Here is a 10952-nt window from a genome sequence, read left to right on the forward strand (position 1 = left end):
AGGACTGTCTGGCTCTCTGCGAGCGTGTGCTGAGAGGTGATGGACAAGACCCGGCCTCCTCCCTGCTCCTATCACTCCCTGTTAGCGCGTCTTCTCCTCCCCTGCTTCTAACTAATCACAGCTGACAAGGCATACACAGGGCTCTGTAATACGCCATTGGGTGGAAGGAGTTGTGCTGACCTGTCTTAATCAGGGGAGAAGGAGCAGGAGAAGGACGTTGGGCTATAAAAGCACGACCTCGGCTTAACAGAGACAATGCTCTGTCTTCATGAGAAGACCAGATGTTAAATGTTAAACAGCTTCAGGGTTAAAAGTGTGTGCTTAAGTGTGTGTGTGAATGTGTAAGAGAGAGAGAGGGAGAGGAGGGGGGGTGGGTCAGGGTTGAGAAAGAAAAAAAAAATACTAGTCCAACGTGAGGCAACTTCTTTGCACAGCATCAAATATGAGATTACCTGTGCTTGCTTTGGTGGATCTCTGTTTGCATATGGTGCATCCAATTCACGTGATAAGGGTGTAATCCCACGAGATTATAGGAGGCCATGTGAGGAAACACACATATGCACCTCATGAACTGTGAACACCGTGCATTTATACACCCACAGGCTCTCTTGTGCTGAAACATTGATGCAGACCTTTCACTGTGACGTAATACTGTATATCATCACTGACACTTACAGTGGGATGATGGGATAAATATTTCAATGGAAGGGGGGTCGAGCTGGAGGACAACCACAGCACTGTTCCGGGAATTTCGCCGAACTACAGTTCGCATGCAGAGCGCCCCGTTTCTCTCGTCAGCATCTGCGCATAGCCTCAATTTAAAATGAATTCATCTCGAGGCAATTTGAAGCTCTGAAGTTTGCTTGGTTCTCCTGAAAAAATAAAATAAAAATTTTGACAAAAAAATACTGTAAGAAAATGATAAATTAAAAATAAACTCTTTGTGATGTAACGTGCTTTGAATTTTTGTTCCTAAAGACCCCGTAATTACTCCAAACAGAGAGAAACTCCAGGGAAATATAGGTCATCCACATTTTTTTTTATTTTTTTTATTTTCTATCTTAAAAAAACGTATACAAATACTCATATGCATGTATATGTTACATGGTGATGTATTAAAAATGTTTTAAAAAAATATATGTGAGGACAACGCCTGCTGGGCTGGCTGAGGAGGATTTGGGGGTTTCACTGCCGCTCCAATATCTTGCTCCCTGTGTGAAGTAGGAACTCGGGGGTGTGAATGAGCTGAGACTCACGGCTGGTTAAAGAGCTGGTGACAAACACGCGAAACGCTGAGCGACAACCTGGCGGACACTCACTCGAGCGGCTTAAATTCCTCAGCGGCTTTTATCCTCGAAAGTAACCGGAGACTCTTACCGTTTGGGGAGAAACCGAAAAGTGTCGAAACAAATGGTTTAAGGCTGAATGTTCGCAGACCGGGACGGATGTTTTGCAAAGACTGCTACTGCTGCTGCTGGTGCTGCTGCACGGGCCGTGGATGTACAAAAGAACGAGAATGACAGCAGACAAAGTCAAAGAGACGGCGCGCCACAAAGGAGGGCAACGCGGGACATGTGTGTGCAAAGAAGCGGTGCCCTAGATCTGTAACACATCTGAGTAATTCTGTCGTCCATGCTTCTTTTATGTTGTTTTGGGGCAGCAGTTCCTCATCCCGCACCTGGAAAAACAAAAGAGTGCATTCCCTGGCAGTACATCTCCATGCGTAAATGGAGAGACGTGTGTGCGTATTCGCCGTGCTCTTTTCCTTTGTGCTTACAATAAATTACGCTTGTTTTGTCACTTGTGTCCTGTCCCATGACCGCACTATCATAGATGCATTATAGACTTCCTCATACTTCATATCTGCCATGAGTGATGGCGATGCCTTCAGAAGCTTGCAGTAACGGTGCGCAGAGTAGCACTTACGAAAGAAGCTTCGGCGCACCGGATCGCAATGGTTATGTGAAAACATGTGTCATTCCACTGTGGCGAGACCGACACTATGAGTCGTGGGTGAGACTGATGTTTACAAAAATATGGAGTTCGCAAAGACTCCGGAGTGCGGTGTGTGTGGGCTCGCTTTCGTTTTTTCTCGCTCTGCTGGTCAAATGTGCAGACTGGAAAGCTGATGCCAGCAGCAGCGCTGACAGCAGACTCTCGCATTCATCGTCTCCCCTTCACTTCGTTTCAGGCTGCGCAGCAGAGCTGTTGCAAACTTGCTGGAGTGTGGTTTCGCCATTGTTCACCCTTGTATGTGCCTTCTTTTGGGTCGGTGTGTACTTAATCCGCTGCGGGGTTCTAATCCAGACCGCCATCTCCCTCCTAACCTTGTGCCACCTGGGCGAAGTAGCGGCGTGGTCTCTTCTGGATGGGACAGATGAGCAGCTGTTTTCATTCACGACAGCGGCCGTTGTTGTGCTCCTCTGCGTGGCCACCGGCGCACTCATGGTAGTACGGTTGAATCAGGGCATATCGGTGATCGTTTTCATCAGCGTAGTCAGGACCATCTCACTCTTCTCTCTGCACAAAGTGCGGGCCACTTGGAGACCATACGTAGCGTACCTGGTTGGAGTGCTGGGCATCCTGCTGGCGAGGTATGCTGACAAGCTCCTTCCCAACCAAGGGAGACACAAGGAGGGCTGCACCCCTGTGACTGAGGCCAGGGAAGAGATCCCTGTATTTAAAAGGCGCAGGAGGTCCAGTTCTGTGATAGCCTCAGACATGGCACACAGTCAGTCCAACAGCAAGTCACATCGCCGGACCTCTCTGCCATGCATCCAAAGAGACCAGGTAAGAAGTTCTTGTCCCCTTGAACTTTTCTCTTTCTGCTTTGTGTCCTATGAATTTTTTTTGTTTGTTTTTGTTTTTTTGAGTGGAGCGGAGGAAAGATGGGAACAGTCTGAGCAGTGGCATCAAAACATGGACCACTGGCCCTTTATGGATCTGATCACAAATTTCAATGTTATTTTATTATTATTAGCAGGGATTTTAACAAAGCCAGACAGTGTGCAGGATCCTAATTTGAAAAGGAAAGTCAGGCATGTCACAACAGAATAACATAACAACAGAAAGTCTAATAATATGATAATACAAGTATTATTATAATTATTGTTAAGTAATGTGCTGTTTTTTGTATTTTTTTAAACCTTGCAGTGTGGAGATTACAGTTTACTTGGGTGTGCTTTGATCTTTGATCAGATCAAATCATTTTTGACAGATATCTTGTCATATTTTGTGGAGCTAATTGCAGCCACTCTCAGGCACAAATTCAATACTAACAAAGGATTTATTTTTCCTATTTACATCCACACTTAAACTGTTTAGACAAGTTATCATTACAAATACCTTTTTAAAAATTTAAACTGATAATACATCTTAAAAAACATATGAATTAATGCAGATTTTCCTCATTTTTCAAGAAAACGATGCACATTTCAAACCAGTGTAATGTTTTTGGAGTAGAAAAAAAACTTCGGCCTATGGTTTAATGTCAAGCTCACTTTTGTCATTTCAAAAATAAAGTACCAAATGTGAAGTGTTTTTGCTAAATGGAATGCTATTTTTGAGTCCGTGCCTTCGAGAAAGGGAAGCTGATCCCTGTCATCCCTAATTTTTTTTTATCAAATGTTTTCCCCAGATAATGTCTAAGCCACTGCTTTTCTGTCTTGGACTTTAATGTCACTTGTTTCTCACCACTTTACTTGCTTGCTGTACTTAAACCTCTGGAATGTGGTTGCACTGACTTTCAAATCTTTACTGATACTGTTACACATGCATTCCTGCGTTAAAGAAGACAGGTTAGCTTCACTTAAATGAACTCATATCAACTCTTAAAGCCTTTCGAATGCAAAATCAATGAATGGGAAACTGACTTTTAGAGCCATCAAAGCTATCGTTGTGACCTATGAGTGTGGTTAGTGTGGCAGATGAGAGGCTGCACTGTCGGCCACTTGAAAGATGCCTTCAGGGCTAGTTAGTGTTGCAGTGTGCTAGTTTGTTTTTCTTTGTGGTCACACACATGCACACATATGGTGCACAATTTGGATATGAAAAGACTCTTAGATATTTTACACTTTGCACTTTTTTTGATTTAGGAATGATTTTGCAACTGAAGCTTATTTTTGTGGATTTATTTTTTAATTTTTTTTACTTGAAGTAGGATGTTAAAGAGTTGTCCCACAAATAAAATAAATTATTTCATATTATATTTATTTACACATGAGGAAAGCAGTTCAATTTCTACATATAGTTTTTGATATCTTCTCAATTCTGCATGAAATATTCTCTAAATTTGCTCTTGTTTTCAGTGTACGCGACGATGCTTTTAAAACAATTCAGAAATCGAGTAAAGGTAAAAGTTCAGTAAAGTATATTTTTAATTTCTCCATGCCTCACCAAAGCAGTGAGACTACGCGGATACATTTGACGGCTAAACTGCAATAAGTCACAGCAATGCACCTTTACAAAGCTTGCAGATGTCAAAACACATAAAAAAGGGTGGACACCAGGTTTTACTTTTGGATTCAGGCTCCACTGAATTCAAAACAGTTGCTTAGAGCACAGTAAAAACAGACAAGTTATGATTTATGATGTTTTGTGTTTTCAGTCCTCATACCTCACTCAAAAGCAGGATGGAACCAGCTGACAAAGTAGGCAATATCATGAAAGAGTGCAGACATTTACAACATCTGTGATTCTCCTACATTGTCACCTCAGCCAGGCTGGAGCCCTCTGCTGAAAGACCGTCTCAATTACAGGTGTTTGTAGTGGGACGTAAAGATGGCAATGCAGGCACCCACAGCGCAACATGAAGAAGTTCACGACATATTAAAGCTTCTACAACAAAGGCCAAGTGATGCACCCTTCCCTTTCATCTCTGATGGTTCTGCTTAGCAGTTGACCAGTCACCGCCTGCATGTAATTGAGCCACACATGGCGTGCATATGCTGTCTTGTCTGTGTGGTCTGTAATGTGTAAACAAGCTTGCGCTGATCCACACTAGTCATCACCTTATTCCCACTGGGCTCTGGCATCCCAGGGGGTTGGTGGGGGTGAAGGGGATCAGTCACACTATTCGGGGCCCGCGAAGCAACCGCCACATGGTGATGGGAACAGGAGAGATGCCAGACAGCAAATATATACATCTATATATTTTTTTAAAAATCCGTCTGGCAGATGAAAATATATGTATTTAGTGTTTAACAGCAACGAGGCTGTAATTTTCTAGGAGTGTCTTTGTTGTAAAGAGGCTGGTTGATGTTTTAACAGTTTGCCCTTTTGCTGTTTTCAAGAGAGTTATGATGTTTTAAAGAAGCAGCATAACAAGGAGTACATCTGCGCTGTGTTGACCCGATGATGTTTACACTAGTGCTATGTGACTGAAGTGTTTGAAGAACAGTGTAATCCTGGATGGAGCATTACATTTGATACTTAACTTTATTTTTCTCAGGAAGCTTCTCTCAAAGACCTTTGAGTCTTATTAAAAAAAACAAAAAAAAAAGAAACAAAGCTCTTCAGATTCATAGTCACGATGTAAAAACTGTTTATTCAGAAAATAAACAGAGCAAAGAGAAATCTGTTTCTTTGCTTCATCACAAATCTCAAAGCTACTCTACCCCCCATTCTCATCACCATCCTTCCAAAGTCACGCTTTGAGGCACTGCTCAAATTCGCACAACAGTAGATTTGATAAACAGTAATTTTCCCTTTTTTTAAACACAAATTGGCTGCCGACATCTATCAGCTCACTAAATAGATGCATTTTGCAATGCTGGGGTTGTCCCCCCCACCTCCCACCCCCATCTTTGGCTTAATAAAAGAAAGTCATTATCAGCTGATCTGATAGCAGCTAGCAGGGGCCTCTGCGGGATAGTTCTTCGTCTTGGTTTAATGCGAAATGACAAGCCGGTCTTCTGTATTTCAGTTGGGGATATTGAACTGGAGAATAAGGTGTGGACTCGTGTGGATCACTTTTCACAGCATGTGAGGAAATTTGAGTCCAAGGCTGTCCTGCTGCAGACATAAGCGCCACCATAGAACTTTCTGTGCGCAGAAGCAGAGGAAAGCAGTTTTGACCTCTCCTACCTGAGCTGCAAAGTTTGGGCAGAGCTGATCAGGCCGGTAATGGGGAGTAAAGTGCTACACCCTTTGCAAGGTCTTTGAAGCCACTCCCCTTTCTCTCACTAACCCCGCCCCTTTCCATAGCTATTTCTCCACTCTCTGTACTCTCTCTGACACCAGCACAAATATTATCCCAGCCAGAGGAGGAAATTCTTTCTTAACTCGGATGATGAAGATATTCTTGAAATCTATGATAATGACTTCCTGCGGAATGGGTTCCAAACACAATTACTGTTGCTCTTGTAAAGGTTTCCTCTTACTCTATTTTTACCGCACTGTCCGTAATTGAATTGTGTTTGGGATGGAGGAGGTTGTTGATAGCCTGTAGGGCAGTGATTTACCACTGCACACTCTCATCCTGAGCAGCTTGTTTGTATTCTAAACTCGTAGCCTCATGGGACATGATGCATTTTAACTTTTTTTTTTTTTCTTAAATATTTTTCAAAAACTTGAATGGCCTCTGGGTTAGGAATGGTCTCATTGAAAGCCTCCTTTTGCACTTGGAAAGGAAGCTGATATCAGCATGGGGTTCCGTGTCTTGTGATTGGGCGTTCCACTTCACACTTTCAGTCCCCATTCAGTCCCCGTGTATTAGCTGCGCTGTGCGTGTGTGAAGAGGAGGAGGCGAGGGGTGGAGGAATCGGGGTAGGAATGAAAGTAGGTCATTTGAGGTTTTGTTTAGTAGCCAGGCAAAACACCAGGCTTACTCTTACCCCCCCCCCCGAATGGTGGAAGAGTCTTGCGTTTTACTGATGCAGAGTAGCAACTTTTAACGTGCTTATGCTCCAGATTTGTATGTGTTACCTCTGCCATGTTGGCTAACCAGCATGAAGTCCAAGCCTCCAAAGGTTCTCTTGGAATTATGGGAACTGGGTGCTGTTTCCATAGTTTTGTCAATCACTTCAATCAAATATGTCGTCATTGTGCACACTGAAGTGATTAATATGTAGTTCAACTGGCTTAAGTATCAGATAAATGGCTTTGACACTATGTAACCAAACCAAACAGGTTATCTATGCCAGTGGCTTTTGTTTTTTAATTTCTTTTAAATAATGTATCCAGCTGATCAACAAATAGTTTTAAACAATGCCTTTACCAAAAGCTAAGACTTTGTCCAGTGTTTTTTTCCCAGACTTTTCCACAAACTGTCAAGTTTTCAAACCGTTCCAACGTCTTCTTCTGTACATCTGTATGTCTCTCAGCTTCCATACTGGAATAGCATTCAAATGGCGGTAAAAAACCACTACGATTGTACACTTGTGTCTTCAACCAAACTACAGTTGCCATGGCGCAACGTGCCAGGTTACAAAATCAAGAGCTGCACGACTGACTGAAGTGCTACAGAGATTGTTGTGCGCGACACAGGCTTACAGGATGTGATGTCAAATTTGCCGCGTGACACAGTGCTATATTTTGACAATGAGCTAATTTTCTTGTCCATAATCACTTGTTAGTGATATTACCTTGATCCTAGAGCTTAGCATTTAACTGAGCGAGAACAAAGTTATCAGTATTGATCGCAAAACAACACAAATAACGCCCAGGCTTTGATTAACCAGAATTATTCTTTAAACTCTACTCTCCTGAATCACACATCTGTGTCCACTTCTTTCATTTCAGTCATTTACAGCAACAAGATCTAGCTCATTCCCTGTATCTCTGATCATTTAAGCCAACCAAACTAGAGGTCCGGGACTGAATTGAATATCCTTCCCTCTCTTCCCTAACCCTGGCACAACCACGCTCTGGTTCTCTACTGATTACCATGGAAATTGCAGACGTCTGTGTGAGCATGTGTGCACATGTGTGTGTGTGTGTATGTGGTGCCAGCAGCTTGATGGCTGCCAGCTGCTGTAGGCTGAGAGGTTGAATCCGCTCTGAGAAACATGGAGGGCCTCTAACCACAGACGCAACCCAACGCAGCTGGAACGGCTAGACAGATGCAGGCCTCCAGCTCTAACACACATCACACATATTAACACCTCAGGTTCCCAGTAACTGGCTTACACTGGACTACAGCAGAATCTAAAGTGAAGTACAGATTTTTTAAACTTTTTTTTTGCGTGAATTGAATAGTAGATTATGAACTGTACTCATTTCTCCTGTGTTCTTGACTAAGGCAACTATGTCACTCAAGTTTTCTGTGTTACCATAAGAGATGGACTATTTCTGTAATGGAGGTGAACAGAATGTTCCTGGCACAAAAGTGTTTATGAGTAGAGTATGTGGGCGTCCGTGCTTGTGCATGAGTGTGTGTCTGTGTATGTGAGACAAAGATAGAGAGAAAGTGTGCACACGTGGTGGTGAAGAAGTGGATGTCCGTGCATACCAATAGGGCTGGATAGTGTTTGTAATACTACGTAGCCAATACTCGCGTCAGCATGTCATTACCATAACTTGTTGATTTTTTATTTTGAGAACTATAGACATGTTTTTATTTTTCTAGAGAAAAGTTTTTTTTACTTGTTATAGCTCATTAATGTCTTTTTATCTTACTGCTAGAACAACTGAATTTGTAATGATTGTATAAATATATATATTTTTGGTCTATTTAAGACTGCACTTTTAAGAACTGGCCGGGAACAACTTTAAAAAATTAGTCTATATGGGGAAATCTGGCTTAACAGTAAGCATTATACCTGCTAGATAGATCTAAATGCATGAAGAAATATTAGATAGCCCACTTTGTAAATGTGGTAAACTGCCCTTAAAGAAAAATAATAATAACAAAGAAACTGCAGAAGTAAAGAATATTCAGCTTTATTTGTCATTACCATAACATCGTTTATAGAAACATGCAGCCTAAAGTGATTTTAGAGCACAGACGGTGGTAAAAACATAAATAGAGATTTTATAAGATCTTAAAGTCCTCAGATCAACTAGGAGATCAGTATCTTCTTATTGATCTATTTGGTACATATATCGATTCTTTTAAAAAGCCACAACATCGCTCTGACCCTTGAAATATGAACATAGGTCCTTTTTGGGGTGTCCTGTGATGCCTGTGGTACCAGGAGGGTGGCAGTGGTGTCTTGTGGCTTGCAGGTTGGAGCCCTGAGGGATCAAACTTAGTGTGGCACATCCTGCAGATGCTCAGACTGCAAACAATGTTTTGGTGGGTAAGCTTGTCATAGTTACCCAGACATAAATGACAGAACCCGAGAATTTTATTCAGTTCACCTAGTCAGAGGTTTTAGTGTTGTGGCTGATCACTGTAGGTCAAATGCATGCTTGAGAGATGGTGCCAGACTACAGGGGCAATACAGGAAATATCTAGTAAAGGATTGTTCCAGGAAAAAGTCCTGCTGGTTCCAGATTCCAATAACGGTTGTGGAATTTTTATGGTGGATCTTTTTTCATAATTAGGCATTGTGGTCCTTAGGCCATGGCTGCTTTCTGGCTAACATTTCTAGCATCACTGTCAGGCCTTTACAATGCATATGAAACGAGGGTATATGTTGAAAATTTACTTACAAACTTATATTAGCAAGCAAACATCTAACATCTAAAAGAGTCATAAGATAGCTTTTCCTAAATTCTGAAGTCTGAAACCGAAAAAAATTTGAATAACTTCAGTATTTTCTTGAATCCAAACATTTGTGTCTGTAACCCTGAAGCCAAGCCATTTTGCTCTCTAAGGGATGGGCAGTACATTCGTTTGGGGAAATGAATGCAATGCCTCAGGCTTTCATGTCTATTTATCATCCTAGGGGCCTTTCAATCACAAGAGGAGCCCATCTTTAAGACAGTAATCCCTTACATGAGGAGACATTCCAGCCGTTGCCCTGCTGCTACATGAATTGGAATGTGCAGGTTGAAGGGCCTGAAGGACAGGCCCACGGGCCCATTTACTCAGCCCTTTCCCTTTCTCTCCCTGCACACCGTGACCTGAGCCAACACCACCATCCCGGGCTGTCACCAGGTGTACAGCTGGCCTCTGCCGAATGAATAGATACTCTCACATTTCCCCAGGAGGTGTGTGCTCAAGTGAGCATGTGTGCGTATTCAGGAGAGGGAGGTGGAAATGTAGTTCTAGACTGAAATAGCGACAGCCAGTAGAATGTGTGAAACACAGAATAAATAACTGTTCGTTTCCACTCTCTCTTTTCTTCCTTTTATATTTTGGAAAATACCTCCCCAGAAAAAAAAATTATCTCAGGACTCTTTCATCTGAGCTCAGATTGAGTAGGGGAAGTTCAGCTAATCCCCCTGTTCCAGTATCATTGTGTCTGCATTAGAAACAGAGCAGGCCACAGTTGCTGCTGTCGCTGCTGCTGCTGCTGCTGCCATGACTCATTTAGCGAGGGGGAACATTTTGAGCCCCTATGACTGAGGCTGCCCAATAAATCCAAACATAGTCAGCTATTAATTGATTATACATTTCAAGAGCATGACAAGAGAAGTGGTTTTCAGTGATGAATGACTGCATTTAGTAATCCACTGCCTGGTTTGTTTCTCAGGCTTTCAACTGTTCAGACTGTTGAGATTTTTTTGTTCAATTTAACTTGAACATGTAGTGTGAGTTGTCCCTTAAACATTGTACTGTTTCCAAAATGCCAGTGTTTATAGAGGTATTCAGATCCTTGATAACAGCTTGCATGAACACAGGAGTGGTGGAGATTCAAACTATTCAAATTCTGTCTTATAAATCCAAACAACTTGTTCTTTGAGTGTTTTGATTTCATGCCCCTTTAAGCTTCTATTGTGCATAAATTCAAACATATTTTGTGACACATTTACTTTGAGTATTGAGATTAGACAAAAAGATGACAACTTTCTAAATTGTAATTAAAAAAAGTAAAAGTTCTTCTTATAGTTTTGTGTTTTATTAA

At 42.0% G+C, this 10952-nt stretch overlaps 1 protein-coding gene across 2 annotated transcripts in view; it reads left to right on the forward strand.

The window, feature by feature from the left end:
* The first annotated feature begins 1192 nt into the window (after positions 1-1192).
* The window catches only part of LOC102311078 (cGMP-inhibited 3',5'-cyclic phosphodiesterase A), a 79605-nt gene continuing 69845 nt past the window's right edge, over positions 1193-10952 (forward strand). For both annotated transcript variants that reach the window (XM_005929096.2, XM_005929097.2), the window contains exon 1: positions 1193-2790. In XM_005929096.2, the coding sequence (XP_005929158.1) occupies positions 1876-2790 (915 nt within the window). In that variant the 5' untranslated portion in view covers positions 1193-1875. The remainder of the gene's footprint in view (positions 2791-10952) is intronic.

Source organism: Haplochromis burtoni, unplaced genomic scaffold (assembly GCF_018398535.1).
Source record: "Haplochromis burtoni strain Fernald_Lab_line unplaced genomic scaffold, NCSU_Asbu1 Contig_77, whole genome shotgun sequence".
Taxonomy (NCBI): domain Eukaryota; kingdom Metazoa; phylum Chordata; class Actinopteri; order Cichliformes; family Cichlidae; genus Haplochromis; species Haplochromis burtoni.